Below are 17234 nucleotides of genomic sequence, written 5' to 3'. Positions count from 1 at the left end.
AAGGCAAGAATTATTTTAATGGCGACATTTATATTCCTGAGATGCACGTCAACCTTTTCCACACAGAAATGGATCAATTAAAACTGCAGAGATTTGTCGTTACAGAACACATTGTTCTGCAAGGTTTTTAATTCATCTTGTTATTTTAATTTCAGTTTCTTTTCTATCACTGTTATTCTGATGTTTATTTTACTGTCTTTATTTCACTTTCTGTAATTGATTTAAGTAATTCATCCCTTTTCCTCCTCCCCTGCTCTGTTACTTTCTCAATCCTTAAACCTCACTGTTGAAGGAGACAGATTTGTATTCCTGCTGCTGACCAAAGTTCCATTTCTCCTAAAGCCTTCACCGTGTTGTTACCAGCTTGAACCTTCCAACATTTTCTGGCGAAAAATATTCCGAGGCCGAGAGATAACAGAATGAATCTAAGAGGCAGAGCACATCATGAGTTGTCACATTCTGTAAAAAAAAAAAATTGTCATTCTGAACTTCTTCAGCCTCAGCTAGAGAAAGTAGTTCTCCCACCCCTTGTTAGAACAAAGAGCTGGGGGCCTTCTTGTTATTCATATTTCAGATGGTGCTATGAGTATGTTGGAGATTTACACTTGTGCATAATTGATATAAATGGGGGACACCTAGCTCATTCGTTCAGAAAGAGCCTCCAGTCCCCTAAATTACAGGGAGGTTCGGTAGAACATAATGGGCACCAAAGGTCAGATGGGCGAATGCCTGTTTCTGTTGTAGTGTTAATGCAGCAAGATAAATCACAGTTTGTTAAATTATTTCACTGCATCAGAGTCCACTATCTTGAAGTGTTGACCACTATCTTGAGGTGTTGACCACTCTTTGCTTTCACTAGATTGAACCTGAACTCCTTTACCTCTGAATGCTGATAACCATTAATGACTGTCATGCTTTGACTTCAGGCTATTATGCAATCTCTTACATGTCCCAGCTGTTTTGCAGTCTGGCCTCAACATGGATGTAGTAGTTCACTGTTATAAGAAACAAAAGTTGCCTCAGAATCCAATTTCAGTTTTCAAATTTTCGCTCATTTCAACTTGAATAGGAGAGGACTTCTCTCGGAGCAAATTACTGCAGATGCTGAAAAGATCAAATGCTGGAGATCACATCCGTTGGGCATCATCAATGGAGAGACAGCAAGCTAACATTTTGAGTCTAGATGACTCTTCATCAGAGCTGAAGTGAAGTGTGGAGGGGACGGCATTTACACTATAATTAGAGGGGACGTGGACTGTAGAGTGGTGGGGGAGAAAGGATGTTGGTACAAAAACGTAAGTTGCTGGAAACTCAGCAGCATTTGTGAAGAAAAAAATCAGAGTTAACGTTTCGGGTCCGGTGACCATTCACAGATGCTGCCAGACCGGCTGAGCTTCATTTCTGAAGAAGGGTCTAGGCCCGAAACGCCAGCTTTCCTGCTCTTCTGATGCTGCTTGGCCTGCTGTGTTCATCCAGCTCTACACCTTGTTATCTGAGCTTCCAGCAACTTCTGTTTTTGTTCCTGATTTACAGCATCTGCAGTTCTTTCAGTTTTTATTAAAGGATGTTGATAGTTCAGATTAAGTGATCAGAATGTGACAATGGCAGACTTAACTAACTGCCAGACTTAAAAGGATAGTCCCACTGGGGAGGGGAGAGACGACATGGTGTCAGAGAATGTAACAAGTAAAGCTTAAAGAAAGAGAAGGAATGATGGAATGTGATTTGGTTTACAATTTGAAGGACTCCTACAGCATTCCTCAGACATGTCAGTGACTTACAGATAATTAAGTTCTCTGAAAGTGTAATCGCTGTTGTAGTACAGAAAACTGGGTCAGAAGTGACATGACACCAGGTTTTGGTCCAATAGGTTTCAGACCGCTGCTCCTTCATCATGAGAGTTCTGACCTTGTCCACCCCAGTCCAACACCAGTACCTCCAAAACATTACAGAAAACTGAGTGCCTGATTTGTGTAAATCAAAGTTCCACCATCAGCAATGTGATAATGGCCAGATAATCTGATTCTTAGTGATGTTAGTGAGAGAGAAATATCAGACAGGGCAACAGGGACAATTCCCCAGCTCCTCCTCCTCCTACTTCAAAAAAGTAGCAATTTTTAAACTTCCACTTGAGAGGATTGGCCGCAGTGGGGTTGGAGGGGGGAAGTGGGAGCGGGGGCAAGGACAATTTTATGACTAAATCTAGCCTGACAGTATTAGTGTAATATCAAGGGATCACAGCACTGTCAGACGTGCTGACTTTCGGATGTGATATTAATCCAAGGTCCCATCTGCCTTCATAGCTCCAGTTGAATAAATGCAGGGGAGTTATTCTGGGCCAACACTTACCTGACTATCGTCATCGCTGTTAAAATAAATCAATGTCTGGTCGTTATCACGTTGCTATTTCTGGGACCCTGATCCATGTAACTTAGCTATCTTATTTTCAATTTTGTAACAGAGACACCTCTTCGCAAACTATTTAATTGTTTGTAAACGATCATTGTAAGCTTGCCGATATTCCAAGTTTGGTAAAAATATGTTAAAAAATATATTGGAGAGTTCTTGCACCTATGCCAGCAAGAAATATTCTAAAGACCTGCAATTTCCTTTTTGACAGCTGATGTTTTTGTCAGAAGAGCGGATATCTTTTGGAAATGTTCCTGTCTTCACAAAATCAAGCCGCATGATCTTCTTGTACAATGTTTCCGAGACAGAAGATATTTCATACAAATGGTACGCGATGTCAGTGCACATCACTGAGGTGAGAGAGGTACCAAACTACCCAAGAGTTTCAAATCATTAATAATAATACTATGGCCAGATTTGTTTTCATGTCCACAATTAAATGCATATTAAAAACAAACATAACGGACACTGATGTTCTATTGTTTGGTTGCAGCAAAAGATTTTCAACCAGATATGTTCAGAACCGATCCTTAAATGGGAACTTGGCCCTCTATTTGCATAATCAAGGGACTCCATGTTTCATAAAGGCGACTGCAAAGGTCAATGAGTATTTTGAGTGGTGATTGGGCTCAGGACATCACGCTGCAAAATTGGCCTCTACCCTTTTTCCCCACCCCTCCATCAGCCCACCTAGCAATAGTTTCAGGCTAATGCAAGAGGTACAGGGCATGCAGATGGATTTAGGCGTACATGTCCATAGTTCCCCGAAAGTCAATATGGCAGTCAGGAAGGCATTTGGCACCCTTGCTATCATTGGGGTCAGAATTTAAAGTGTAAAAATTGGCAAATCATGCTGTAGTTGTATAGAACTTTAGTTAGGTCATATTTGGAATATTGCACGTGATTTTGGTTGCCATACTACCAGAAAGATGTGGAGGCTTTAGAAAGGGTACAGAAAAGGTTTACCAGGATATTGCCTGGTTTGGAGGATATTAGCTACGAGGAGTGATTAGAAAAACTAGGTTTGTTTTCACTTGAATATTGGACCTGATAGAGGTTTAAAAAAAAGTTATGAGAGGTAATGATAGAATGGATAGTTGGAGCATTTTTCTGAGGGTAGAAATGTCACTTACTAGGGGCCGTAGGTTTAAGGTTAAAGGAGGAAAGTTTAAAGGAGATGTGAGAAGCAAGTTTTTATACAGGGGGTGGCAAATGCCCGGAATGCTCTGCCAGAGGAGGTGGCAATGTTTAAGAAGCATTTTGACAGATACTTGAATAGGCGGGGAGAAGAGGGATGCGGACCACATACAGGCAAAAAGGTTTTGGTTTAGAAAGGTGTCATGTTTCGGCACAGGCTTGGTGGGCCGAAGGGCCTGTCCCTGTACTGTATTCATTTTGATCTTTGCATTTAGTGAACCCAATTTCAGCTTCCTACATCATTACCAATCTGTTATCAAGGTTTTATTTTCACCTCTGAAACTCTATAGTTTTAATGCACTACTCCCAAAACTCTCAAAAATTCATGACTGCATATTGGCTTTGCACTTAACCACTTCCATCCTCCATGAATTCTGATTCATCCAGAATCCTGCTGCTGGTATTGCCCCTTTACAAGAGCCCACACTCCCGCTTTTTCCAAGCTTTACTCTGCCCTCAGCAAATAGACATTGAACAATACTGTTTTACTTCCTCAATGACTTTGCCTGACCTTCCGTCTGAGATAACATTAGCCACACATCACTGTCTGACATTGATTTATGGTTTCGGTCCTAATGAAAAGTCAGTGGAAAGCCGAAACGTTAACTGTGCTTTCTCCCCGCAGATGCTGCCAGACCTGCTGAGTTTCATCAGAAATTTCTGTTTTTGATTTATGGTTTGTTCTTCATTGTGGCCATCTGCTCATTCAGCTAGTGTGTCCTGTCCCTGTGTAACTCCATTCCTCCACAATGACCTGTATTTTGATACCTTTCCTACATAGAATCTCCTAATATTTTCCATTAGTGCATTAGCTTGTGCGATATGACACCGAGTCAAATGTGAATTTTTAGGACACATGACTGAAAGCTTGATTAAAAAGTGATCTGCCAGAGGGAAGTGGTGGAGGCTGGTACAACTACAACAATTTAAAAGACATCTGGATGGGTATGTGAATAGGAAGGGTTTAGAGGGTTATGGGCCAAATGCTGGCAAATGGGACTGGATTAATTTAGGATATCTGGTCTGCTTGGACAAGTTGGATCGAAGGGCCTGTTTCCATGCTGTGCAGCTCTATGACTGTAAGTGATTTGAAAAAGGGAGAGGTTGAGATTTCAGAGAGACAATTCAGAATTTAGGGCCGAGGCAGCTGAAAGCTGATGGCTGCCAAAGATGGAGTGATGAAAATCGGGGACATAAAAAAAAGACAGAGTTAGAGCTTACAGAGGGTATTGTAGGCTTGTACAGCTGTAGGGATTATAGAGATGGGGAAGGGTGAGGCCACAGCAGGAGTGAAATATTTGGATGAGAATTTGTCATTAGTGGCCTACTTTTTTTTAAACTCACTTCTCTTCAACAGTGTTTGTTTCTCCATTTTCTCTTATCTCCTGCTTGGTATTCAATTTTCAGCCCATAACCTGTATTAATCAAATCGGTGCCTCTTCCTGTACAGTAGGAGTGCAATCATGTGTTCAAACACTAGTGCAGTATGATTTGAGAAGATCTTTTCCTGTTTTGGCCCATGCTTCAGTCTCGTGGCCGAATATTGTTTGTTTTTTGAATTTAGCTATATTAATGGTGGTTTTGGAATCCGTTACACTTTGATTCAAGCCTTTCTAACTTGTCACCACTCTTTTTACAGGTTTTGAATGTTAGTCCTGTCTGTGGAGTGCTTCATCCTGGAGACAGCACACATTGCATTGTCACGCTGAGAACACATAAAAACCCTTGCTTCTATGACTTAGATTTAATCTGTGAGGTACCTTCTTTCGATTTTTGAACAAAAATGTTTTGAACTGATGGGAAACTACTTATTTAGGAATCATTGGAGTCAGCTGCATTTGTAGTCTAATCACTTTTATTTATCTGAAATTTCCCTGTTCCATCTTGGTAGTACTATGACCTCAGTATTAGAAGGTTATTGGTTCAAACCACACTGCAAGGACTTGATTTGGTTTGGTTTGATCTACTATTGTCACATGTACCTAGGTACAATGAAAAGTTTTGTTTTGCGTGCAGTACAGGCAGATCATACCATACAAAGTGCATTAGGGTAATAGAACAGGGTGAGAAATACAATGTTATGGCTGCATAGAAGGTGCACAGAGAGCGAGATCAGCATTTAAATTTAAAATTTGAGAAGTCCATTCAGATGTCTAATAACAGTGCGGAAGAAGCTGTTCTTGAATCCATTGGTACATGTGTTTAAGCCTTTGTATCTTCTGCCCATTAGAAGAGATTGGAAGAGACTATAACCAGGTTGGGAGGGGTTTTTGATTATGTTGGCTGCTTTCCCGAGGCAGCGAGAAGTATAGATGGAGTCAATGGATGGAAAGTTGGGTTGCGTGAGTGCCACATCTAGAATGACATTTCAGTGTGGTCATGATGGGGGAGTTCTGCACTGCTAAGAATGCTGTCTTTTTGATAAGATATTAAACCAATGCTGCTGGTGGATGTAAACTTTCCTGCAACACTATGTTGAAGAACGGCAGTGTTGTCCCCTGTGTCCTTGTCAATATTTACTCCTTAATCAATATCACTAAAAACAGATTATTGGAAATCAGCATTTTGATGTTTCTGGAATCTCAGTGTGCTCAGATTGTCAACCATGTTTCTTGCACTGCAACAGTGACAAAGCTTGAAAAAGAAGTATTTAACTGACTCTGAGGTGCTTTGGAATGCATGTCAGGCACTACGTAAATGACATCTTTATTTCCTTTTAAGCATTATTAAGTCATCCAGTGCCTAGCCAATAACATGACTTCCCAGGGTCTCATTCCATTTCATACCTGCCCCTCAGTTCAAAATTCTAATGTAAAATGAGTTGTTACAGTCTCAACCCAACACTTGTAGTTTCGGGTAGATGATCAATGGTGTAAAGTTCCCAAAGTGATGATTACCAACAATCTGTCCTGGACCAATCACATTGATGCGACAGTCAAGAAGGCACAACAACACCTCTTCTTCCTCAGGAGGCTAAGGAAAATTGGCATGGCCGTAAGGACCCTCACCAACATTTATTTTTCCTTTAGAAAAGCTATTATTGAATCTGCTTCCAACGTCCTTTCAGGCTATGGAGCTATTTTCCCTGGAGTGTTGGAGGCTCACGGGTGCCCTTATAGAGGTTTATAAAATCAATAGGGGCATGGATAGGATGAATAGCCAAGGTCTTTTTTCCAGGATGGGGGAGTCCAAAACTAGAGGATATAGTTTTAAGATGAGAAGGGCAAGATTTAAAAGGGACCTAAGGGGCAATTTTTTCACGCAGAGGATGGTGCATGAATGGAATGAGCTGCCAGAGGAAGTGGTGGAGGCTGGTACAATTACAACTTTTAAAAGGCGTCTGGATGAGTCTATGAAAAGGTAGGATTTGGAGGGATATGAGCCAAATGCTGGCAAGTGGGGCTGGTTAATTTAGGATACCTGGTTGGCATGGACGAGTTGGACTGAAGGGTCTGTTTCAGCTCTATGACTCTATGACTATTAATAGTTACGGAACTAGAGCAAGTAAATAGAGTTCAGATGCACACCGTCTACAGTCTAATTTGAATAACAATACAAATATGAGGGACCTCCTTGTGTTCTGATGTACAAAACTGCAACATTCAGTAATTCTGTCTGATTGTAACTGACTTGATCTCTCCCCTGCCCTTCCCTACCCCACCAACTCCCCCTGGATAGGTTTACTCCAAGCAACAGCTGACACAGTATCAGAAGGAACTCCAGGACTGGGAGAAAGAGAAGGAACGGCAAGAAGTTGAATTCACTATCACAGAACGGGGTCTGCAGGACTGCCAACAGCCAGTGTTCCAAAGACAGGTAGCGTCAGCCAAAATAAATCCTGTTGCAGGGTGGGGATTGTGGGGATTTGGGCTGAGGTGGTGGGATTGGGCTCAAAAAATAGATAATCTGGTTAATATTGCATTTCTGTTTGTGGGAGTATTTCCTATGTTACAACACTTCATAAGCTGTTCTCTTTTGCCTGTAGAGCACGTTAGGATAAACTGAGGTTGTAAAATTCACTGTATAAATGTAAATTATTACAATGTGTCTGTATCCTGATGTTCCTGATTTAATATCTGTACGGTTGAATGTTTTGTTTTCCAATATATGAACTGCATTTCTCTCCTTTCTCTCTGCAAGTGTTGCAAAGACATGCACAGAATTTATAGGAAGTCACAAAGGGAAGCAAGCATTATGAAGTACAAGGTAAGAAAACAAAGAGCTGATATGCTGCAGTTCCTTGAAATACGATTATAGTTTTCTTGAGTTGACTGAGTTGACATGTTTTAAATTATCTGAAAATTTGTTTATTTTGAACACTTTGCCTTCTTAATAACTGTTATGGACCAGACCAGACCCCTCAAAGTATTTTATGGAGGTAGCCTAGACCCTAACTTATATATTTTTCTAAAAGGTAGTTGTAAGGCGCTGTGTTCTAGATATTATTCAATTGGCCCACCACTAGGTTTTAATCAAAGTACATTTTATTCTTGCTACACAGTTAAAATACAACAAAAAGAAGAATTGGCATAACTTTATTCTATTGCAATACTTAACATATCATTTAACCGCTAATCAACAACTGTTCCAATATAGGCAGTATCCCATAAACACACCCTTGCCAAAGGCAATTCAGCTACACAGCTATTAGTCTTACATACTGTCTCTCTTCAGTGCAGTAGAAAGAAAATCGAAAGAAACAATCTGTCCCTTTTGATTATTAAGTGGAAGTCTCTCTATCTAAGACTTCACTCTAGCAGCCGAGAACTCAAGCTTTCAGTTCCAGCAGCTGGCAAAGACCTCCAACTAACTGAAAACAAAACAAAACTAAAGTCCTTTTCTGCCAGAACTGCCCCAGCTCTGAGGAAGGGTCACCGGACCCGAAACATTAACTCTGATTTTTTCTTCACAGATGCTGCCAGACCTGCTGAGCTTTTCCAGCAACTTCTGTTTTTGTTCCTGACTTACAGCATTTACAGCAGTTCTTTTGTTTTTTATTAAAGTCCTTTTGGATCTATGTGAGCCTCACCCTGCCCACTCCTGATGCTTTTGTCTTACCTTAAGTAAACACCCAGGGAGAACTCAAAGCTGTTTACTCACTGACTGTCTGAAGGAGACATTTCAGCACTTCTGTGACAACACTCTTCTGCACCAGAAACAGGACAGAATACATCACTTAAAGGCACAGTATTGTTACACTGATGTTGCTGCATCTGAAAGTCTCTTTTGTTGAAGGATGTTTTGTTAGATTGATTTGGAAATCTGAAATCAAGTTTATTTCCATTATTTGAATAAAAGGACATGGGTAGGTTTTGAAAGGGGGTATTAGTGTGACATTACCAATTTTAATCTCTTGCTCTGTTTGGGAAATCCCTAGGATGAAGTGTGATGCTGGCTTCACACTCCATTTGACTTCATTCTGCTTTTAACATCAACAAGAGCAATAAAAGCAAAAGATGCAGACAATACTCGGCATAATAGGTAGCACCTGTGGGAAAGTAAGTGTAGAATCATAGAGTCATACAGCAGGGAAACAGATCCTTTGGTCTAACCAGTCCATGCCGAACATAATCCCAAACTAAACTAGTCCCACCTGCCTACTCCTGGCCCATATCCCTCCAAACCTTTCCTATTCATGTACCTATCAAAATGTCTTTTAAATGTTGTGATTGTACCCACATCCACCACTTCCTTAGCAGGTTCATTCCACACGTGAACCACTCTCTGTGTAAAAGATTTGCCTCTCATGTCTTTTTTAAATGGTTGATCCGAAACTTATTTCTGTCAATCGGATGTTGCCTGACCATCTTAGGGTGCATTGTTTGGGCAGAGTTTATTGAGTGTCTAATCCATGCACAAGTTAATGGGAGTGCTTGATATTGACCAAAATAGGAAAGTAATGGGAAAGCCACCTTGTAAGCTCAACAGGCACCAAGCTTTGCCAAGCCATTGAAAATGGATTAAAATACAGAAGGCAGGTTAGCTCAAAGTATGTTTGTCCTTGCACAGACGCTCCCTCCAATCAAGGAGCCGAAGGAAACATGGGAAGGTCAACACAGTGAAAAACCCACCCCAGGAACATGGCCGAAACCAACACCAGTTAAACCATTCTTGCTACATCTAGGAGTCACTGCCAGATCCCATTCCATGGAGGAATATCACAAGAACTTTCCAGCAGAAGTTTCTAAGCACTACATCTTGAGGTATGGATTATATGGATTATCTGAATGTAGGCACAGGATGTGTGTGTTGGTTCGCCAACTTTGATTAGTTTTATTCCTGGAGGCTACATCACGTGAACTTCCACCTCTAATTGCTGGTCACGTGAATAAACATACTCAGGGTGCACTGCCTTCCCATGGTCAATCAGAAAGCGAACAAGAACAGAAATTTTTGGCGAGACTCGACAGGTCTGTGGGGAGAAAGCACAGTTAAGGTTTTGAATCCTGTGAATCTTCATCAGAACTTTGTAAGTTTTGCCAGCAATTACTATTTTTTTGTTTCAGATCTCCGGTGTCCACAGTTCTCAGTCTTATTCTAGAAAGCAAACAAACTCTTCTGATGGAAAAGTATAGACACCTGAAATGTTAACTCTGTTTTTGTCTCCACGAATGCTGCAAAATTGTATTTCCAGCATTTGCTGTTTTTGTTTTAGATCTCTGGCATCTGCAAATGCATAATTCTTGAGTCCTGGTCAAATAGCTGTGTCCGCTCATTGTCAATAGTTTTATAATGATTATGATAATGTATTCAAAAAGAATTGTGGGGTGGGGGAAGAAATGGGCTATTGATGTAAATATTGTGTGTCCACATCACATTGGAATTGGAAATAGAGTATCCATTGTTGCTGCCCCTCCTACAAAATCCCACTCATCAACTCATTGCTCCTCCTCCAACTGGTCTTTGGCCTGGCCGTATCATTGGCCACCTTTATTGCTGCTAGTCACCTCCCTCATGATCCAAGTGGCCGATATCCCTTGCTCTCAGCTGACCCCTTCTCATTGTCCCCCTTATCCCCCTTTACAAATGCCAAAGGGAATTCTGCACATAGTTAAAGAGGATAGGTTGAGGATTGAGAGGTACAAGACTTAATTGGGTTGCTGTATAGCCCTGGCACTTCCACTTGCTCCATTAAATAGCAAATCCATACTTTGTAAAGTGAAATTATTCCAGGTCAGTAAAATTTCAACAAGACAAGCTGCATAAGTCTCCCAGGTCTGTTCTGTGGAATTTGGGAACGTGATTGTGATTTTTGCAACTGAGGTCAATCTCTACAGCTTGCATGGCATTACTTGTGCTTCACAGCTATTAGTAGGATTATTTTGTAATGTTAAGTCATGGTAGAGGTTGGTTGTGGCCAGGAATTTTAACTTCCACAACTGAGGTCCATACACAGCATATTTGACTACACATGTCTTTAACCTGCACTGAGAGATTGTCTGTTTAACACTCTAGCCCTTTGAAAAAAATTACCTTTTTCACTCTGAGTGTGGTTGCAGTTTTTTTTCCCATTTTGATTGTGCATTTGTGTTTAGAATGAGGATGGAAGGCAACAAAGTTAGTGCTTGATGTATAGGAGTTGGGATGTCATTTTGCAGTTGTACAGGACATTGGTGAGGCCACTTTTTGAGCACTGTGTACATTTCTGGTGACCATGCTATAGGAAGGATGTTATTAAATTGGATAGGGTACAGAAAAGATTTAAAAGAATATTACCAGGACTGGAGGGTTTGAGTAATAAGGAGAGGCTGAACAGGCTGGGACTTCTTTTCCCTGAAGGATAGGAGCTTGAGGGATAACTTTATAGGTTTATAAAATCATGAGGAACATAGATAAGGTGAATAGCAAAAGTCTTTCCCGAGGACATAGGTTTAAATGGAGAAAGGTTTAAAAGGGACCTGAGAGGCACACAGAAGGTGGTACGTACATGACATGAACTGCCAAAGGAAGTCGCAGAGGCAGGTACAGTTACAATATTTAAAAGACATTTGGACAGGTACATGAATAGGAACGTTTAGAGGGATATGGGCCAAATGCAGGCAAATGGGACTAGTTTAGTTTGGGAAAGCTGGTCGGCATGGACGAGTTGGACCGAAGGATCTATTTCCTATGGCTGTGTTGATGGAATGAGTTGCAGGCTCAGTCTGTCAGTCTAGGTCAAGCCTTCATGTTCCTTTCTGCCTTGCCCTCCCTGTCAACCCATTGGCTTTGATCTTCTCCACATTTCCTCCCAACCCATTTATTTAACTGCTCATCTACCTACTTTACTCGCTAAGCCCCAGACATGCAGCTTAATCATCCAAACATCATAATGCACTGTTTTGCCATTGAAGCTCAGATGCTGGTGACCATTGATGACCTACCCCTCTCCCATCTGCAATACCCTTCCTCTCCCATGCTCTATTTCTCCCACCTTGATAATCATTATCCCCTCTGCATCCCAGCATGCCGCCTCCAATCCTGACTTCCTCAACTTGCTGACTGCAGCAGTGGCTCCTGATAATGTTCAGGAAACAAAATCCCAGAAGTGACCACTCTCCATCCTGCCCCAAAGAAATTTGGAAAGACAGCCCTGCCTGTTGAGTGACTAGACCCCTCACTGTTCTTTGTGCAGCTCCTTGATTGACTAACAACTAATACCCACACTTATTGCATAGGATCTGCAAGACTGACTGTGGCCCACTCCCCAGGCTCCAGTGGACTTGCGACTCTGGATTTTCCAAGCAGCTGACAGACAATATCCAAGCGCCTGGGCTGAGATTAAACAATTTCTTTGATTTACTGTACAAGAAGTACCCGTAGACTTGACTGAAGATTACACCCCTTAGACTTTGAGACATTGCCATTTGGTTGAAGCACATTCATTATATTTGCTGTGTAAGCTGCTGGTGCATGCTGCAAGTATGATATTGATACAGCATTGGGTGTGTCATCCAGTAACATGTCCACTCCTTTGATAGCCTACAGCTGACATGTATGACAAACTGTCTGGCTCAGTGTCTGCACTGAAGGCAATGCAAGACAAAGAATTGTTAGCCTGTAAGTTCTGAATAATGAGGCAAAGCATAAAAAGCCAAGGCATGGCAGAAATGCTGTGACCATCCAACTAGGTACAAAGTGAGTCGGCACTAAAAGAACACGCTAAGAGACCTGAGATGCACCTTGCTCCAATCCATGAGATGTCTCAGTGTACCAAGTGGCCTGGCAGCAGCATTGCAGTAAAAGGTGGTGGCATGCACCACTAATATTGAATTATTGAACTATATTCTCAGCGAGTCCAAATGTGGATGGTGAGATGAGGTGCTTAAACGATGCCAACCCCCTTGGTTAGGGGTTGTAGGCAGTCTACGATATTGGGGACTGCTGGCAAAGATGGGGGGCCAGGGGAAGAAATGGTGTTTTACAGCCAGATACCCTGCTCTGCCTTTCATGAAGGAAATTGTCCATGTCTAGTTTCTCTCTGCCACATGGGAGAATAGCAAATTGCAGAAAATGAGGTGAAATTAGGTAATAATGAAATATAAATATAGGCAAATAGGCCTTTTACCACTTAAAAACATAGAACATAGAACAGTACAGCACAGTACAGGCACTTCGGCCCATGACGTTGTGCCGACCTATTATCCTATTAAGATCAATCTACCCTGCATACCCTACATTTTACTATCATCCATGTGCCTATCCAAGAATTGCTTAAAAGTCTCTGAAATATCTGAGTCCACTACCACTGCTGGTAGTGCATTCCACACGCCCACCACTCTCTGTGTGAAGAACCTACCTCTGACATCTCCCCTATACCTTCCTCCAATCACCTTAAAATTATGCCCGCTCATAATAGTCATTTCCGCCCTGGGAAAAAGTCCGTGACTATCCACTCTATCTATGCCCCTCCTCATCTTATAAACCTCTGTCAAGTCATCTCTTATCCTTCTTTGTTCCAATGAGAAAAGCCCTAGCTCCCTCAACCTTTCCTCATAAGACCTGCCCTCCAGTCCAGGCAGCATCCTGGTAAATCTCCTCTGCACCCTCTCTAAAGCTTCCAAGTTGCTAGTAAGATTCTTATCTACTGTTCAAACCTTGGGTGGAAAATCAAATTTCTTTTTCTTGACATCAGGAATCTCATTTCTCCAATTTCACCATAGTTTCCCAACTGACTTCCCATTGTCCATATTGTTCAGGGGCTGGTGAAATTCAGCCCTTGATGTCCACAAGTTAATACTTTCTGATTCACCTAGCTTTATCCCTGTCCTATATCTCTCAGGTGTCATATCCTGAAAGAGACATTGGTGCCAAAGACTCCATATTAATCTTGCTTTCGAGGCACTGATCAACTTCATTGGTGGCACATTCTTTTCTTTTAATTCATTCATGGGATGCGGCCATTGCTGGCTGACCAGCATTTATTGCCTGTCTCTAGTTACCTTGAAAATGTGGTGTTGAGCTACCTTCTTGAGCCACTGTAATCCACAAGCTGTGTGTTGACCCATAATACCCTTAGGGAAGGAAAGTGAGTGAATTCCAAGATTTTGACCCAGTGACACTGAAAGAACGGTGATATATTTCCAAGTCAGGATGGTGAGTGGCTTAGAGGGGGATTTGCAGGTGGTGGTGTTTCCATGTATCTTCTGCCCTTATCCTTCTAGATGCAAGTTGTTGTGTGTTTGGAAGGTGCTGTCTAAGGGTGTTGGTGAGTTTCTGCAGTGCGTATTATAGATCGTACAGACTGCTACTCCTGGGATGCGGTGTCAATCAAGCACCTCTTTGACCTGTGTCAAGCTTCTTGAGTGTTGCTGGAGCTGCACTCATCCAGGCAAGTGGAGAGTATTCCATCACATTCCTGACTTGTGCCTTGTAGATAGTAGGCAGACTTTAGGGAATCAGGAGGTGAGTTACAGCAGTGTTCCTAGCCTCTGGCCTGCTCTTGTAGCTGCTGTGTTTATATGGTGAGTCTAATTGAGTTTCTGGCCAGTGGTAACCCCCAGGATGTTGATAGTGGGGGATTCAGTGATGGTAACACCATTGAATGACAAGGGGATGTGATTAGATTGTCTCTTATTGGAGATGGTCATTGCCTGGCATTTGCAAGGCACAAATGTTACTTCATCCAGTTTGTGAAGCTTTTTCCAACAACCTTTCCCATTAGCGTCGGATTTTATAAATCATGAGTTCTTACTGAATGTTCAAAAAAGTCTAATTGTCTCTGATAAGGCTTCCTTGAATTAGGGGTGCAAGTCATAACAGAGTCATCGAGACATACAGCACAGAAACAGACTCTTCAGTCCAACTCATCCGTGCTGACCAGATATCCTATATAATCCAGTCCCATTTGCCAGTATTTGGCCCATATCCCTCTAAAATCTTCCCACTCATAAACCCATCCAGATGCCTTTTAAATGTTGTAATAGTACCAGCCTCCTGCACTTCCCCTGGCATTCCATACATGCATCACCCTCTCCGTGAAAATGTTGCCCCTTAGATCCCTTTTAAATCTTTCCCCACTCGTTTTAACCTATGGCCTCTAATTTCGGACTCCCCCACCCCAGGGAACAGACCCTGTCTATTTACCCTATCCATGCCCCTCATGATTTTATAAACCTCTATAAGGTCACCCCTCAGCCTCTGATGCTTCAGGAAAAATAGCCCCAGTCTATTCAGCCTTTGCCTATAGCTCAAACCCTCCAACCCTGGCAATATCCTTGTAAATTTTTTCTGAAACCTTTCAAGTTTCACAACATCATTCCTATAGCAGGGAGATCAGAATTGCACGCAGTATTCCAAAAGTGGCCTAACCAATGTCCTGTACTGCCACAACATGACCTCCCAACTCCTGTACTCAATGCACTGACTAATAAAGGCAGGCATACCAAACGCCTTCTTCACTAACCTGTCTACTTGCGACTCCACTTTCAAGGAACTGCCGAGGTCTCTTTGTTCAGCAAAACGACCTTATCATTAAGTGTATAAGTCCTGCCCTGGTTTGCCTTTCCAAAATGCAGCACCTCACATTTATCTAAATTAAACTCCATCTTTTGTTTTCTTTATTCATTCACTGGATGAGGGCATCGCTGGCTGGGCAGCATTTATTGCCCATCCCTAATTGCCCAGAGGGCAGTTCAGAGTCAAACACATTGCTGTGGGTCTGGAGTCACATGTAGGCCAGACCAGGTAAGGATGGCAATTTCCTTCCCTAAAGTGAGCTAGATGGGTTTTTCCGACAATCGGCAATGGATGCATGGCGTTCGTTAGACTCTTAATTCCAGATAATTATTGAATTCAAATTCCACCATCTGCCATGGCGGGATTTGAACCCAGGTCCCCATTGGCCCATCTGATCAAGGCCTCGTTGTAGTCTGAGGTAACCTTACAGATCCAATTATTAAGCGTGTGCTCACAGGGATTGAGTTTTCTTTCCTTAAGACTATAAGACGTTATGCAGCAAGAGGCCATTTGGCCCATCATGTCCAATCTGCCATTCAATGAAACCATGATTCCCTGGATAATTTGACATCTATCTCAGCCTTCAATATAATGATGCAACCTCAACTGTCCTGTGTGGTAAAGAATTCCACAGACTGGCCACCCTCTTAGAGAAAAAGATCCTTTTGATATCTGTCTTAAATGAATAACTCCTTACTCTGAGGTTATGTCCTCTGGTCCTATGCTCTCCCACAAGAGGAAGCAACTTCTTCACACCTGGGAGCACTAACTTGCTGAATAGATGCTACAGAAGACAATTTGCATGGTGTTTTTGCAGTAATAACAGTGACGTTGCATTGCTTTCTGATTTGGTAGAAACCTTATATCAGAACCACTGTCGTCTAGTTCACAACCTGGATGCAAGGAGAAAACATGTGGAAAGTCGGAGAATAATTCAGCTGATTGCCTCTTGTCTGCGTCAAAAGAAGACTGGAAGCTTGTAACTGATATCATCACAACAGTTCTGAGGTAATTATGATTGTTTTAATGACATGGACTTTGAGGCTGAGTTTCCATTGAACAGTACCATTGAGCTCCTTTCCTCTCTCAGTCCTGTCTTCCAAGGATTTCCATCGATACAAAGCCAAGTTGATGTCACCTAATTACTACAGCAATAGTCTCTGTAAAGCCATCAAATGCACAATTGCTGTTTTGGGCCACAGCTTCCAGAGGATTGTTCCTTTAAATTATTTTGTCGACAAAGTCTTCACAAGAAAAATGGCAGGAATAAGAAATGTTAGGGGGAGACTTTAATCCCCTCTCACCCCCAGAAAAACATAGAATAGAGTTAATTTCCATGTTCAATATCCTCTTCATCCCTGCCCTGCCAACCTGCAGAATTCTTTTTTTTAAAGGAGGTGGGATTGGAGTTGATCAAACAACCCACTTCCAAGAAGCATGTTAGTATTTAAGCATTATAATGAGACTACATGTTAGTATTTAAGCATTATAATGAAACTACATGCCTTATATTTAATCTTTATATCAGATTTAACTTTGCTCGATCTTGTTTCTCAGGCCCATGGAAACTGATAGCTAAAGGTTAAATAAAAAGGCATTTTTACATAGATAACAAGGTGTAGAGCTGGATGAACACAGCAGGCCAAGCAGCATCAGAGGAGCAAGAAGGCTGACGTTTCGGGCCTAGACCT

General features: G+C 41.8%; 1 protein-coding gene across 1 annotated transcript in view; it reads left to right on the top strand.

Moving 5' to 3' along the window:
• Window positions 1-17234, top strand: part of cfap65 (cilia and flagella associated protein 65) — a 405073-nt gene that overhangs the window by 360933 nt on the left and 26906 nt on the right. Inside the window, exons 24-29 of the mRNA XM_048599270.1 lie at window positions 2621-2764; window positions 5246-5362; window positions 7285-7422; window positions 7747-7812; window positions 9616-9809; window positions 16399-16551. Coding sequence (XP_048455227.1) covers window positions 2621-2764; window positions 5246-5362; window positions 7285-7422; window positions 7747-7812; window positions 9616-9809; window positions 16399-16551 — 812 coding nt within the window. The remainder of the gene's footprint in view (window positions 1-2620; window positions 2765-5245; window positions 5363-7284; window positions 7423-7746; window positions 7813-9615; window positions 9810-16398; window positions 16552-17234) is intronic.

Source organism: Rhincodon typus, chromosome 7 (assembly GCF_021869965.1).
Source record: "Rhincodon typus isolate 14 chromosome 7, sRhiTyp1.1, whole genome shotgun sequence".
NCBI classification, from domain to species: Eukaryota; Metazoa; Chordata; class Chondrichthyes; order Orectolobiformes; family Rhincodontidae; genus Rhincodon; species Rhincodon typus.
Note: the sequence above shows the minus strand (reverse complement) of the source record. Positions and strands in the feature narration are given on the sequence as shown.